Below are 17,225 nucleotides of genomic sequence, written 5' to 3' on the forward strand. Positions count from 1 at the left end.
GTTCTGTGCCCATGGCGCAAGATCACCAAGAAATCCCGTTTGATGGCCTTCCCAGGGGTCATCGACAAGTCCACCGGTAGGTTAGGACCTCCACCCCAAGTTCAGTACCACCGTCGAACGTGCTTGGAAACGCCCGTGGAAGGTCTAGGGAAAACTCGCAAAGACGGCATGTTTCAGCCGACCCTCCTACGTCACGATCAGATCGCCAGACACAGAGAGTTAGAAATGGCGGAGCAGAGTGCCTGCAAGCTAATTTGGTCCGTCCTGACGGGACAAGAATTGCCTCGCCATTTAGGCATCCCCCGTCGTCCATAAGGCATCCTACACCACCTCGTTCTGCACGAAACGTTCATACCTATTGGGACAGCAGGAGAAATCCTCCTCCCGCTGCCCCTGCTTATGCCCCACAGGCACGTGGAAATATCCCAGATCCTCATCCTTAACTACAAGCTCTAAGTTTCTCTAATGGAAGTTATTGGACTGAGGGTCGTCAAAGTGGTAGGTCAGGCGCAGATTTGAGAAATCAGCTGAGTTCAGCTCAGAGCCCTCAAGTCGATCTGTAGACCAATCTACGAGATCGCCTAAACTCACAAAGGAGAAATCCAGCCTGCGATGGAGTCAGTGGCACTCACCACGAGATAGGTCATTCCGAAGTACGTGATAACGGGAATGTCCCACAAAACCAAGCTCGAACTTGGAGGGACAATAACCCGCCAAACACGTTCGACCAAATGGGAGCTGTTGAACAGCCCCATAACAACCAAGGAACCAAGGAACAAACCCTAGAAAGGTTAGCCCAGATGGAGGAGCTGATGAAAAGACTCCTATCAGAGAAGGAAAAAGACGAATATGACTTAGGGGATGAGCTCAAACTTTTCGCCCCCAGCATCACAACAACAACATTCCCGCCGGGTTTTAGGATGCCCCATTTGTTAAAATTCGATGGAGATGGAGATCCGTCCGACCACTTGGGAATGTTCAACACCCTGATGATGGCCCACGATATTGGACCCAAATTTAGGTGCTTAGTATTTCCCTCGACTCTGGTCGGGCCGGCTAGGCAATGGTTCAAGCAATACAAAAAACATTCTATCAGCTCGTGGAAGAGTTTCTCCACTGATTTCAAGAGGGCATTCCGGGCTTCTCTGGTGGCTCGCATCAAGGCGGACTCCCTCGCAAATGTAAAGCAGCAGCCCAGAGAGCCTCTGAAAGCATATCTGAGTAGGTTTGCAAATGTTGCTGCGCGAGCGAGAGACGCGGATGAAAGTTCTAGGCTCATGGCGATGAGAATAGGAATTCTTGTTGGGGGCAACCTATGGCAAGAACTCCAAAGAAAGGTGGTCAACACCGTAGATAAGTTCCTGAACAAGGCTCAAAGGTGGATCAACTTGGAAGAGGCACGGGCTTCAATCACAGGAATTAGCCAAGTCCCTACCCAGCCTGTTGGAGCGGTAACGGATGTTGCAGCTACGGCTCAAACTGTTACCTAGAATAACCAAGGGGAAAATAACAAGAGGAAGGGAAATGGTGTGGGCGGCCAGAGCGGTTTAAAGAAAAACAAGCCCGTGGAGAAGTTTAAGTCGATCTGTACAACTTATGCCAACCTCACGGAAACTAGAGATCACATTTTCTTGGCGAATTATGCCCTCCTCCCATGGAAAAAGCCAAAGCCTTTAAAAAATAAAAGGGCAAAGAGAGATCCTTCAAAATTTTGTTGATTCCACAATGACACCGGTCACAACACTGATGATTGCAGGCACTTGAAGGATGAGATCGAGACACTCATCAGGGTCGGACCTTTGGCTCAGTATGCCCGGAATCGAATAAATCCCGGTCAGTTCGCTGGGCAAAACATTCCATCAGCTCCGGAGGCCCCAGCAAATCAGACTGGACCTTAGGTGAATTAGGATACCCCTCCTCCAATAACAGGGGGAGAGATAACAACCATCTTCAGAGGCCCTCATCTGGCCGGCACTAGCAGAGGTGCCCAGAAGAGGTATATCAATGAGCTAAGATCTCACAACGGAGTTGAGTTTGCCCTGGAGTAGCGTTTATCTAAGCAACAACGATTGGAGAAACAACCAATCATTTTTACTGAAGAAGATGCTAGCCATGTCCAATTCCCGCATAACGATCCTCTAGTCATAACCGTCCAGCTCGCCAACTGGAGGGTTAGGAGGACACTAGTGGATAATGGAAGTTTTGTGAACCTACTATTTAGGTCCACACTAGAAAAAATGGGATTGCCTGTAACTGAGCTGAAGGCAACCTCCATGATGCTGTATGGTTTTTTTGGTGCGGGATCGACAGCTATCAGAACAATCGAGTTAGTGATAACCTTGGGTGAAGGACCGCAGACTGTTTCCAAGCTTCTCGAATTTGTGGTTGTCGATTGTCCGAATGCGTACAATGCAATCTTGGGCCAACCTACGTTGATGGCATTCGAAGCCATAACATCTGTCCGCCACCTTGTGATCAAGTTCCCCTCATCTGCAGGAATAGGCATTGTCAGAGGTGATCAACTTGCTACCAGGGAATGCTACAACATTATAACATTTCCATGAAGGGAAAGTCACAACCCAGGCAGCAAATGATGGCCATACAAGATGAAGGCGAGGAATCCCAGGAAGTAAGGGCTGCTCTTGGAACAAAAGAACATCAGCAAGCCAATGGCGGGGGTATTACCCTAAGTGATGATATTAATCCATGAGTAGGCAAAGATAGATCTGAGCTCCGAGCTATTGAAGAGCTCGAAGAGGTAAACATCAATCCCAGAGATGCTTCAAGAGTAGTTAAGCTCAGGAGAAATCTCGACGATGAGAGGAAGGCGGAGCTGATAAATTTTTTATAAGGAAATCTAGATGTTTTCGCCTGGTCTCATGAAGACATGGTAAGGATAAGCTCGAGTGTGATCATGCACACCCTAAACTTGGATAAAAGCATGACTGCAAAATCCCAAAAATATAGGCGTCTGGGTACAACCCGAGCTGAGGCCCTGGAAGAAGAAGTAGCTCGGCTATTAAAATGTGGGTTTATTTGTGAGGCTAAATATCTTATCTGGGTCACAAATCCTGTCCTAGTCCCAAATCCAAATGGAAAGTGGCGGACCTGCATCGATTTCTCTGACCTAAACAAAACTTGTCCCAAGGATTGCTTCTCATTGCCAAGAATTGATCAGTTGGTGGATACCACTGTAGAGCACGAGCTCATGTCCTTCATTGATACATATTCTAGGTATAACCAGATCGCGATGAACCCTGCGGACCAGGAGCATACTAGCTTTATGACTCCAATGAATGTTTACTGTTATAAAGTTATGCCCTTCGGGCTGAAGAACGCTGGTGCTACTTACCAACGATTGGTCAACATAATGTTCGTTGATCAGATCGGGAAAACATGGAAGTGTATGTTGATGATATGCTGGTCAAATCTAAGAATCCCAATAACCATGTTCCCGGTCTGAATGAATGTTTTGAGATCTTAAGGAGATATAACATGAGGTTGAATCCCGTGAAGTGTACTTTCGGAGTGGCATCAAGAAAGTTTCTAGGATTCATAGTCAACACAAGGGGGATAGAGGCGAACCCAGACAAAATTAGATCGTTATTAGAAATGCCTTCGCCCAGGTCGCGTAAAGATGTCCAGAGTCTGACTGGAAGAGTGGAAGCTCTTAATCGGTTCATTTCAAAATCCACTGACAAGTGCCTGTCATTCTATAACCTGCTCCGAGGAAATAATAAGCTTGAATGGACTGAGGAGTGTGAACAAGCATTTCTCGATCTAAAAATACATTTGGCTGAGCCACCAGTATTGTCTAAACTGGCGGGGGAGGCTCTTTTCCTTTATTTGGCTATTACGGAAAATGCAGCCAATGCCGTGCTAGTCCGGGAAGAAGACCGGGTTCAAAAACCGGTATATTATATAAGCAAAAGACTTCTGGTAGCTGAATCGCAGTATCCCTTAATGTAAAAGATGGTGTTCTGCCTTATTCTAGCCTCCAGGAAGCTTAGGCCATACTTCCAATCCCATTCAGTCCACGTCATGACCGACTTCCTTTAAGGCAGGTATTGCAGAAACCTGAAGCATCAGGACGTCTCTTAAAATGGGCAATTGAACTCAGCCAGTTTGAAATACTATACATACCACAGACTACGATCAAAAGCCAAGCCCTGGCTAATTTCATGGCTGAATGCACCGGGTTTCAGGAGGAGCTTTTAAGAGAACCAGTACAGGCGTTGTGGAGAATATTCGTGGATGGTTCATCTAACGAGAATGGGTCCGGAGCTGGGGTCATATTGATCTCTCCAGAAGGGCCTCGATTCCACTCCACGCTACGGTTCGAGCTCAGGCGTCTAACAACGAAGCCGAATCAAAGCTTGGTTCGCTGGACTTAGAGTGGCAAAGGAATTGAAGGCCAGGGCCGTCCAGTGCTATAGCGATTCTCAGCTCGTGGTAAACCAAGTTTCAGGAGAATACCAAGTGTGGAGGGCCAAGATGGCGGCTTACCTAGCCAAGGTGAAGAAAGATCTATCAGAATTTCAGTATGGCCTTGTCGAGAAGATTCAACGTGAGCAGAATGCCGACGCTGAAGCTTTGGCGAGACTCGCTACCTCCAAAGAAGCCAAGACTCTGAGCATAGTACTGGTGGAATTCTTGGAGAGCCCAAGCATGGCAGGAAGCATGATGGAGGTCGAGATGATCGACACTAGGCCGACCTGGATGACCCCCATAATAGAGTATCTTACTATAGGGAAGTTGCCTGAAGAGCAAAAAGATGCGAGAAGGATACTCTATCATGCTCCAAGGTATGTAATTGTGGATGGAGCGTTGTACCAACGTGGCCATTCCTTGCCTATTCTACGATGTGTTCTACCAAAGGAGGCCAAAACTATTTTACAAGAGGTGCATGAAGGCTTCTGTGGGGATCATGTTGAGGGGCAAAACTTGGCCTTTAAAATATTAAGGCAATGATATTATGGGCCCACTTTATCAAAGGATTCCATTTCCTATGTCTGAAAGTGCAACAAATGCCAGCGATTCGCCACAGTCGCCCGAGCACCACCAGTCGAACTAAAAATGATCTCATCCTGATGGCCATCATGGTATGGGGAATTGAATTAATAGGAGCTTTACCCACGGGAAAAGGAGGAGTTCATTATGCGGTGGTGGCCATTGATTATTTCACGAAGTGGGCGGAGGACGAGCCCCTGGCAACAATCACCTCAAAATAAGTTTCCGACTTTGAAGTCAAGAGTATTGTGTGCCAATTTGGACTGCCCAAGAAGATTGTGTTAGATAATGGAACTCGGTTTGATAGTGATCTCTTCGCCGAGTTCTGTGAGAGGCACGACATTATTAAAAGTTTCTCTTCGGTTGCATACCCACAAGCCAATGGGCAGGTCCAGGCTGTGAATAAGACCCTCAAAGCAAGCCTTAAGAAAAGGTTAGACGAGGCCAAGGGAGTCTGGCCTGAGAAACTCCTGCAGGTACTGTGGGCATACCGGACTTCCCACCGAACTTCTACGGGGCACACCCCTTTCTCCCTGACTTTCGAAAGTGAGGTCGTCCTTCCCGTCGAAACAAAGATAACCATGCATAGGCTCCAGACATTCAACCAAGAATGAAATGATGAGTTACTCAGTGCCTCTCTCGACCTAATTGATGAAAAACGAGAGGATTTGCAGCTATAGCTAGCGCATTACCGGCAAAAAATCACTCGTTATTTTAATTCCAAGGTCAAGAGGCGTATCTTTGGTTTGGGCAACCTGGTACTCTGAAGGGTCTTTTTGGCAAACAAGCACCCCAAAGACGATGCCTTAGGTCTATGCTGGGAAGGGCCCTATCAAATAGTGGAGGTCGTACATGAGGGAACCTTCTAATTAGCTCGACTTAATGGGGAAACATTCCCATGGACCTGGAATGCTATGCACCTAAAGAAGTATTATCAATGATGATATCGCCCATCTATGTAAGGCTTTTTTTATAAAAGTTCTTTGATTAAAAAATGAAGGAATCATTGTGTATTTCTTGTCTTTCATATAGTTCATTTATGAATTAGTTCGTGTGATAGCGTTTGTCCAAAGCAACCAAGAAAGTTCACTTTCTGGTTACTTGGGGGGCATACAACCTGAGAAGGATCAAAACTTGGATGTTAGTAAAATTGATTAACCGATGTTCTCTTTTAAGAAAACATGAGGTGTCAATAAATCTAGCACGAACTAAGTTCTAAATCATTAAAAATCCTGGATATAACCAGGTACAAAACTATCATGGATACAACCAGGTCCAAAACTTGGAAGTTAGTAAAATTGATTAACCAATGTTTTTTTGCAAAATAACACGAGGTGTCAATAAACCTTGCATGAACTGAGTTTTAAACCATTTAAAAATACTCGATATGACCAGGTCCACGACTTTGAAGTTAGTAAAATTGAAAATTCGATGGCTTCCTTAGAAGCTCGGGATAGCAATAAAACCTAACAAGAACTAAGTTTGAAATATTCAATATCCCAGATATAACCGGGTCCAAGGCCTGATACTTAACAGGTAGGATATAAATCAACATTAATTTTGGTTGTAACCAAAATCAAAATATCTATCTCGATCTAAAAGTTGATTCCTAAGATTTTTGATGTGCAAGTCATAAACATAAGAAACAATCAAGGAAAAGACAAATAGATAAAAAAAAAAAGTAGATATTAGAATTATAAACAAATTGTCTCGAGGAAAAATAACCTCGCACCGGGCCAAATGGCAAATGTTTACAAAAAAAAAGAAGAAAAAGAAAATCAAGACCCACAAGTATGTAACCTCCTCGATCTTCTGCTCGCCAGTGGTGGAGGCATCCCCGATCTCGAACTACTCTTGTAGAATCTGAGCTTTAAACTTCTCAAGGTATGGATGCCACACTTCAGAGGCCAAGAAGGAGAAGTTGCCATCCTGGTTGAAGGCCCAGCAGTGGTATATCATGCTTTCCATGGAGGATAGAGAGACTGCGTTCTCCTTCTTAGTAGTAGTCTCGGCCTCCAATTTCTTTGCTTTGGCCTCTGCGACCTCGACTTGAAGAGCAGGCAAGGCAGCCTTTGCAGCTTGCTCACACTCTTGAGATGCTGCAAGGGCAGCCTTGGCATCAAGCTCGCCTTGTTGAGCAGTTGCGAGGGCAGCTTAGGTGGCAGTCAGGGCGGTCTGAGCAGCTTGGAGCTCAACCCGAAGCTCTTCATTCCTGGCCCTGGCCATAGCTATGATGCGGTGCTGAGCCAAGACCGCCTGCAAAAAGTAAGGAAACAAGTTAGGCACATGCTGGGATAAAATCAAAAGAGTGTATGTTCGGCTAAGAGGGATAAAATCAAGTTAGGCTCTGGCCTTTCCCCTTAGCCGGGGATTTGGAGGTCTTCCTTGCCGTAGGAGGTACCTTATTTGATGTAAACCGGGGCTTCTTTACGACTGGCCCCGAGCTGGATTTTCCCTCCTGGAAAATCGTGCAGATATCGGGAACCCCTAGTTGTGCCATCTCCTCACCCAAAAAAGAATGAGAAGGATGTTAATATACATATAAAGTCATCAGTTTACATAAAATGTGTATGCATGTATACAATATAACAAAAATTTCTACCCTCCGAGCTAGAGGAGGAGTCTATTGCCACGACCTCCGGCCTTGGAACCGCTAGAGGAAAGGGAGAGCCTAAGTCTACGACTTATTGAATTAGGGGAGGTTCAGACTCATGTTCTATCTTGGGGCTGGACTCCTCTACGTATTGCCTAAGTCCAGGGGCAAGGATATCCTGGAACAAATAGGGCCATGACCTGAGGTTAGTTCCATACTCTTCAAAAAAGACTGACCTAAAGGATAGGGTGTTGTCTACAACTACGGTGCCTTTAGGATGGCCCATGTCATGATGTAACACCAAGTGATCCACACACTGAAGCATGGTTATGTTATGGTCGGCATCATTGGGGTGGCGATGGACTAGCTGGTTTGGATTAAACCTGACTAACTTATGGTCGGCGATAGCCCTATCTAAGCCCCTATAGGGGTATTGGTTACCTTGGCCGGTGGGGCCGGCTGCTGCCCCCGATGAAGCTTGCTCTACATCTGGGTCCTGAGTAGCTTTGGGAGCTTGCCTCTTCTGCACGAGAGGTACCTCGTCTTCTTCTTGCTCCTCACCTTCATCCTCAGCATCCCATTCAGGGATAGGCGGGAGCTCGCGGACTATCAGGAAGTTAGCCCGTGTTCTTCTCAAGGCCAGAGTCTGGTCTTCAATAATTAACTTACATGCCAACATCGTGTCATCGGACACGAGTTGGCGGTAATCCTTCTTGCTAGGCGGAAGCCTAAATAGAGTATCATATTGATCCCTGAGGGTCACAGATTTTTCCGTCCTCACAAAAATGGCTACACGAAAATACTACTCAGTTAGTATATAGACAAGAAATAACTCCAGATACAAAGAGATTAATTTCACGAGCTAAGAAAGGAGAGAAAACTTACGAGGACGATTGAAGTAGCGATGTTCACAGTTGCGGAATGATGCAAACCAAGGAGCTGGACATGCTAATCATACATGTGGGAATGGAGCTGGATTTATACTAGACCCTTTGTCACTTCCTAGTGGCCTAATTACAAGACTTAGAGCCAAGCGTTTCAAGGAAGCACTAAATGGGCTAATCCAAGAGAATTGGGCTGATTGTAAAAAGACCAAGATGGACTCAAATAATAATCAAGGCTTAGTCCATGTAATCAAAGCAAGTGAAGAGGCTAATTAACATCCAAAAACGTAATCAGCATAGTTTAGTCATTAAAGGGCATGAATTTGATGAGTTTCAAGGATATTAAATAGGGGAATTCCAATGGCCTTGGCTGGTTATGTTAATGCATTGAATTTAGTCATTTAAGTTATTTTTGGCTGCCTTTTGAAGTCCAAAATGCCTAAAAGCGTGGGGAGTTATTATTTTTATGTTTGTGTTGCTTTTAAGGCTGAATTATGACTTTTCCTATTCTTGGAGGATTGTTCCAAGTATATATAGGGGTTTTATGAACATTGTAAGATATTACGTTTTGAGAAAATATTATTATTGTGAGGTGTGTTCCTCTTAGTTCTTGAAAGAACTCTTGAACTTATCAAGTTAATCTTGTGGTGTTCAAACAACCAAACTTATCACCTTGATCCTTGAGATATTCTTAGGTTTCCTGGTGTGGTGTTTTCTTTCCTTTGTAGTCTTGGTTCTCATCTAATTAGGTGATGGGTCAAGGCTCCACAAATCTTGTCTACACGATCTTGGGGTTCCAAACCATCATTGTTATCGGGTTTCATCACAATTGTTGGTGAGGTTCATATCATTTGGTATCAGAGCTTTGGTTCTAAGGAAAGTTTGACTATCTTTTATTTTCATTTTCATATTCCCTATTGTACTTGAAAAAAAAATAAGAACAACAAGAAAAAAAAAAGAGAAAAAAAAAGTACACGATTCCATTAAGAAAAATGTATTCCTTTCAATCTTGTTTCTCACCGTATTCAAGTTCTTGATCTTTGATCTTTTGATGAGTCCTTTTTCCCATCTTGATCTTTGGATGAGTTTGGTTGCTTCTCCTTTTTGAATGGTTGCCAGATTATTTTGGATTAGTTTCTTGAAGCTCAATTAAGAACTGAAGAAGACACAAAAGAGTGGAAAAAGGCAAGAGTGTGTGAGGCCATAAGAGGGTAAAAGCTGTTTTGAGTGAAAACACGAGTGCAAGTGTATCAATTGTTAAGTGAAACACGTGAGGGAGTGCTTGTAAGGATTCTAACTTTGTTTTGTAGATTCTAAACATGTCCAATAATAATCAAGAAGAAGACACAACCAGAGATTTTTGACAACCCACAAGTCCGAACCTCCAAATGCAAGCATTGTTAGGGGAGATGAGGCATATGATGAGGGCTGAATTGGAACCTATACATGAGAGGATGGAACTCCTAGGAAACAACAATAGGTAAACCCCAACAGGCAACAAGGTGGACGTGTTCCGTGGCGGAATGTTAAGGAAGAGGCTGAGTCAGAGGAGTTTGATGAGCCATATTTGAACCGGGGCAGGTTTGAGCATGGGTATGGGAATAGAGAAGCTAGTATGGGTAGGCCTAGGAGGGATAATGATTTAGGAAACATAAAGATTAAAATCCCATCTTTTCAAGGTAAAAATGATCCTGAAACTTATTTGGAGAGGGAAACTAAAATGGAGATGGTGTTTGATTGTCACAACTACTCGTAGATAAAGAAGGTTTAGTTGGCAGTAATTGAATTCATCGATTATGCCATTGTTTGGTGGGATCAATTATTGATTAATAGGAGGAGGAATAGAGAGCCACCCGTGGACACTTGGGAGGAGATGAAAATTCTTATGAGGAAGCGTTTTGTACCCAGCCACTATTATAGGGGATTGTATCAAAAGTTGCAGAGGTTAAATCAAGGTTCCACAAGTGTGGATGAGTATTACAAGGAAATGGAGGTAGCTATAATCCGGGCTAATGTAGAAGAGGACAAGGAAGCCACCATGGCTAGGTTTTTGCACAGCTTAAATCGAGAGATTGCGGATACAGTTGAGTTGCATCACTATGTTGAGCTGACGAATATGGTGCATCAAGCCATAAAGGTGGAGGAACAACTCAAACAGAAGGGATTGGCTAGGAGGGGACAACCTATGGCTACCACCAGCCTATGGAAGACAACTCCAAAAAGGGATGAGCAGCTACAAAATAATCCAAAATTTGAACCCTCCAATGCCAAGCCAACGGCCGCCACTACTTTAGGTAACACTGGTTCTTCTACTTCTAAAACACATGATATTAAGTGTTTTAAATGTCAGGGGCGGGGACACATAGCTAGCCAGTGTGTAAACAAAAGGGTGATGGTGATTAATGCCCAAGGAGAGCTTCAGTCAAAGAATGAGGAAGAAGTAGATGATGACGCCATGCCACCTTTGGAGGATGCTGATGATGAGCAAAATGTTGTGGTTGGAGATTTATTGGTAGCAAGGCGAGTTCTCAATGTGCAGATTAAGGAGGAAGAAAGTAACAAAAGGGAGAACTTATTTCATACTCGGTGCTTTGTAAATAACAAAGTTTGCAGTGTCATTATCGATGGAGGGAGTTGTACAAATGTAGCCAACACTTATTTGGTGGAGAAATTGGCCTTAACCACTGTGAAACATCCTCACCCTTACCAGCTTCAGTGAATGAATGATTGTGGCGAAATCAAGGTGACAAGGCAAGTGTTGGTGGCGTTATCCATTGGAAAATATGAGGATGAGGTGCTTTGTGATGTGGTTCCTATGCATTCATGCCATTTATTATTGGGAAGATCGTAGCAGTATGATTTGAGGGTTACTCATGATGGATTCACGAATATGTATTCTTTCACTCTAAAAAGGCAACCTATTACTCTTGTTCCATTAACTCCAAAACAGGTCATGGAGGATCAACTAAAGCTACAAAGATCAAATGAAAAAAAATAAAGAAAGGAAGGCTGAAATAGAAAAAAGAAAAGAGTTTAAAAATAAAGAAAGAGAGAAACACATTGATCAGAGTGAAATAAAAAGAGACAAAAAAATTGATCAGAGTGAAAAAGAAAGAGAGAGGATTTCAACCATAGTGAGAACAAGAGAGGAAAAATTCAGTTATATTGCAAAAAAAAGTGAGATCAAGAGAGCATTATTTTTCACACCAGCCCCTTATTGTACTCATGTACAAGGAGGCTCTTGTATGTACTAATGATCTCCTCGGTACTTTGTCGAGCGATATTGTTTCTCTTTTGCAGGAGTTTGAAGATGTCCTTCCCGAAGAGGTACCTTATGGCTTACCTCCAATTCGAGGGATTGAACATCAAATTGATTTCATACCCGGTGCATCCATTCCAAACAGACCTGCTTATAGGAGCAATCCCGAGGAGACCAAGGAGCTTCAGAGGCAAGTAGGTGAATTATTGGAGAAGGGGTATGGGTGTGAAAGCATGAGTCCTTGTGCTTTTCCGGTGCTATTAGTTCCTAAGAAGGATGGAACATGGAGGATGTGTGTTGAATGTCGAGCCATCAACAACATAACGGTAAAGTATCGTCATCCCATTCCTAGATTAGATGATATGTTGGATGAATTGCATGGTTCTTGTGTCTTTACAAAAATTGATCTTAAGAGTGGATATCATCAGATTAGGATGAAGGAAGGTGATGAATGGAAAACTACTTTTAAGACTAAATATGGTTTGTATGAGTGGTTAGTAATGCCTTTCGGTTTAACTAATGCTCTGAGCACATTTATGCATTTGATGAACCATGTTTTGCGTGCATTTATTGGCAGATTTGTAGTTGTGTATTTTGATGATATCCTAATTTATAGCAAAAACTTGGAAGAACATGTAATGCATTTGAAATCAGTTTTGGAAATTCTAAGAAAAGAAAAGTTGTTTGCTAACCTCAAGAAGTGCACCTTTTGCACGGATAAGCTTGTGTTTCTTGGTTTTGTTGTTAGTAAGAGCGGAATTGAGGTGGACGAGGAAAAGGTGAAGGCAATCCAAGAGTGGCTAACGCCTACAACAATCAGCCAAGTGAGGAGTTTCCACGGCTTAGCTAGCTTCTATAGATTGTTTGTGCGTGATTTTAGTAGCTTAGCCGCCCCTCTTACTGAAGTCATCAAGAAAAATGTGCCGTTTAAGTGGGGGAAAGAACATGAAAAGGCATTTAATCTGATCAAAGAAAAGTTAACTAATGTACCTTTGCTTGTTTTACCTAACTTTGTTAAAACTTTTGAAATTGAGTGTGATGCTTCAGGATTAGGTATTGGAGCTGTTTTGATGCAAGAAGGACGTCCAGTTGCTTATTTCAGTGAAAATTTGAGTGGGGCAGCCCTAAATTATCCCACTTATGATAAGGAGATGTATGCCTTGGTAAGGGCTTTGGAAAATTGGCAGCACTATCTATGGTCAAAGGAATTCGTGATTCACACAGATCATGAATCTTTGAAGCATTTGAAAGAACAGCAAAGGTTGAACAAATGTCATGCCAAGTGGGTGGAATTCATTGAAACATTTCCTTACGTGATCAGATACAAGCAAGGTAAGGAAAATGTGGTGGCTGATGCATTGTCCTGCAGGTATGCTTTACTTTCCATTCTAGATACAAAATTGCTAGGCATTGAATACATTAAGGATTTGTAAGCACAAGATTCTGATTTTGGTGATGTGTTCAATGCATCTGAAAAAGTGGCGTTTGGTAAGTTTTATAGGCATGATGGATTTTTGTTTCGAGAAAATAAATTGTGTGTGCCTATGTTTTCTTTGCATGAATTGCTTGTGAGAGAAGCTCATGGTGGTGGTTTGATGGGTCATTTTGGTGTAGCTAATACTTTAGGAATTTTGCATGATCATTTTTTTTTGCCTCATATGAAACGTGATGTGGAAAGAATCTGTGAGAAGTATATCATGTGTAAACAGGCTAAGTCTAAATTGAAACCCCATTGTTTGTACATCCCTTTGCCAATACCTCATGAACCTTGGACTGATATTTCTATGGATTTTGTTTTAGGTTTACCTAGGACTAAGAGGGGGAAAGATTCATTTTTTGTGGTGGTAGATCGATTTTCCAAGATGGCACACTTCATTGCATGTCATAAAACTGATGATGCATCACATATAGCTGATTTGTTCTTCAAATAAATTGTTAGGTTACATGGCATGCCTAGGACCATTGTTTCTGATCGGGATGCAAAGTTTTTGAGTTACTTTTGGAAGACTTTGTGGGGAAAGTTGGGAACCAAATTGTTATTTTCTACTAATTGTCATCCACAAACGGATGGTCAAACTGAAGTAGTGATAGAACTTTGTCTTCTTTGTTGCGTGCTATCATTAAAAAGAACTTGAAAACATGGGAAGATTGTTTGCCACATGTTGAATTTGCTTACAATAGAAGTACACATTCTGCAACTAAGTTTTCACCATTTGAAATTGTTTATGGCTTTAACCCATTGTCACCTTTGGATTTAACTCCTTTACCTTTGAGTGAACGTGTGAACTTAGATGGAAGAATTTGTAAAGATGATTCATGAAAAGGCACGGTTGAACATTGAAAGGAGGACTAAACAATATGTCCATCAAGCCAATAAGGGACGCAAGAAGGCATTGTTTGAAGCAGGAGATTGGGTTTGGTTGCACTTAAGGAAGGATCGTTTTTGGGAGAAACGGCGTTCAAAACTCCTACCACGGGGTGACGGACCATTTCAAGTAGTGGCACGCATCAATGATAATGCCTACAAGCTTGACCTACCAGGTGAGTATGGTGTTAGTGCAAGTTTTAATGTTGCTGATTTGTCTCCTTTTGATGTAGGTGATGATTTGAAGACAAATCCTTCTCAAGAGGGGGAGAATGATGCAAACCAAGGAGCTGGACATGCTGATCATACATGTGGGAATGGAGCGAGATTTACACTAGATCCTTTGTCACTTCCTAGTGGCCCAATTACAAGACTTAGAGCCAAGCGTTTCAAGGAAGCACTAAATGGGCTAATCCAAGAGAATTGGGCTGATTCTAAAAAGACCAAGATGGACTCAAATAATAATCAAGGCTTAGTTCATGTCATCAAAGCAAGTGAAGAGGCTAATTAACATCCAAAAACGTAATCAGCATGGTTTAGTCATTAAAGGGCATGAATTTGATGAGTTTCAAGGATATTAAATAGGGGAATGCCAATGGCCTTGGCTGGTTATGTTAATGCATTGAATTTAGTCATTTAAGTTATTTTTGGCTGCCTTTTGAAGTTCAAAATGCCTAAAAACGGGGGGAGTTATTATTTTTATGTTTGTGTTGCTTTTAAGGCTGAATTATGACTTTTCCTATTCTTGGAGGATTGTTCCAAGTATATATAGGGGTTTTATGAACATTGTAAGACATTACGTTTTGAGAAAATATTATTATTATTGTGAGGTGTGTTCCTCTTAGTTCTTGAAAGAACTCTTGAACTTATCAAGTTAATCTTGTGGTGTTCAAACAACCAAACTTATCACCTTGATCCTTGAGATATTCTTAGGTTTCCTGGTGTGGCGTTTTCTTTCCTTTGTAGTCTTGGTTCCCATCTAATTAGGTGACGGGTCAAGGCTCCACAAATCTTGTCTACACGATCTTGGAGTTTCATCACAATTGTTGGTGAGGTTCATATCACGGAACCCATTCGACATAAAGAGTTGATCTTTATAGTCGTTGGGATGGCTGGGGAGCTCGATGGCTGAGGGCGAGTTTGGGAATCGGATCAGGTAATAAAAACCATCACCTCACCCTCGTTGTTCCGGGCTGGCCTCGAGGCAAAAAAAATAAAAATTATCCGCCGGAGTGGGGACCTCCCACTCGTGCTTCAGGAAAAGATACTTCAACCCCGCCAACAGTCGATACAAGTTCAGGGGGAGCTGAAACGGCGCCAACTTCACGTAATTGAGGAAGTCAGTGAAGTATTGGTCAAGGGGAAGAAGGCCCTTGCCTTTAAGTGCTCATCGCTTTAGGTCGCAAAGTCATCCTGGAGTGGCGTGCAGCTTCGTTCCCCTTCATATGGAGTTCGAGCAATGAGGACGTTAGAACCGACCTCAATATTATGGGACAACATTATCTTGTTGACCCTCCCTTGGGTCGTGATCTTGGAGACAATTCTCTCTCCCTTGAAGAATGTGTCAGATCCGACCACGACCTCCTCCTCCACCACGGGGCCAAATTGAGGGAAAGGGGATTCAGAGGCAACCTCTGTTCCCTTGTTGGCTTGTTGATGCGATGAGTCGGCTGCACTCTTCTTGGATATGCCTTTCTTGGGTGCCATTAGGTCGCCTAGTGAACAAGAACGACGAGTCACTTAATAGGCGACCTAGCATTTTATAAAGATAAAGGCAAGGAATTGCACGCGCTCCCTACGATACGCACCTAGGTTTCCCAGCAGACCCCTGATATTTAGGGATCCGTGTATCAGAAAATTCGGCCATTACTGACAGAGGGAAGCAACCCAATTTTTTGAACCCTAACCTTTCATCTTCTATGCACCTAATGGGTATTTTATAAAAGTTGCCCAATTCTACCCAGAAAATATCCTATGTCATAAGTGCCGCAATATTAGGAGAAGTTCAAAATCTTTTGTATACCCCTAAAGTTGAAATCTATGTGCCAAAAACAAAGAAGGCACCATAATATCGTCTATGGCGAAGCATAAAGAAATATGGCAAAAACAATGCAGAAATTTATAAAGAAAGTGTAACAACCCAAATTTGCTAATAAGGCTTAGGGCCTTGATTAGCGTTCCTGGAGGGCAATAAGTGATTTATTATTATAATATGTGAATTTTTATGAGTATGTGATTAGAGATGTATGTTTAGGTGAATTAAATATGCATGTGGGTCCCGTTTCGCTATTAGGGGCATGTTTGTAATTTTAGCCCATTGAGGGCATATATGCTACGTACCTTTTAATGAAAATATAGGCATGGGATATCTACCGAATGAACAGAATATTGTGGGGCTTGAGATTTTGTGTTCGATAAAAGTTGGTAGTTACCAAGGAATGAAACAGAGTGGTACAGACAGAAAATTTGTGATAGGAACTGGTTGGGATCGCTATGCGATGGCCCTAATATAGTCCTAAGTTTGAATCAGTTGGCTGATAAGGGGATTTGACTGTGACTTCGGAGTGTCTAGCCATAGTGGTAGGTACCACTAAGGTTATGCTAGGGAGATCAAAGGGAACTGGACGGGTCAGTGGAATTTCAATGGGTATGCAAGGGTTTGTTGAGATTGTTGTCATGACTAGGGCATAAAGCGTACTTCGGGATTAAGGCAAGAGTAGAGCTGGCACCAGAGACATCGTGAAGAATGACGCTAATTGAACAACTAAACTTACAGGTTCAATCAAGGGATTTTCTTAACTTAAAGGTGATAAGACAGAACATTTTACAATAGAGCATTGATCGCCAAAAAGTAACATGCAAGTATACGCGGTCTAATCAAGTAATATATGATAAGTAAAGTGTCGATCCCACGAAGACTGCTAGTAATTACCAATAATTAACCTCTAATTCTAATAGATTTAATTAATAATTTCAGATTTATAAATAAAATAAATATTACTAAAAATTAAGAAAACTATTAAGCACTTAAAGAACGCAGAGATGAAATTTGATTTAATTCAATAGATGTAAAAGTTAGGGCTTTAGTTTATCAACCATCCACTTATGATTTCT

The 17,225-nt window shown here is 42.5% G+C and overlaps 1 protein-coding gene across 1 annotated transcript; it reads left to right on the forward strand.

Annotated features, from left to right (window-relative positions):
• The first annotated feature begins 14,037 nt into the window (after positions 1–14,037).
• Positions 14,038–14,622, forward strand: LOC133785394 (uncharacterized). The gene has a single exon (XM_062224638.1). It carries the CDS (start codon positions 14,038–14,040, stop codon positions 14,620–14,622), a length of 585 nt encoding a protein of 194 aa, XP_062080622.1.
• Positions 14,623–17,225: the final 2,603 nt, after the last annotated feature.

This window comes from Humulus lupulus, chromosome 6, assembly GCF_963169125.1.
Source record: "Humulus lupulus chromosome 6, drHumLupu1.1, whole genome shotgun sequence".
Lineage (NCBI taxonomy): Eukaryota > Viridiplantae > Streptophyta > Magnoliopsida > Rosales > Cannabaceae > Humulus > Humulus lupulus.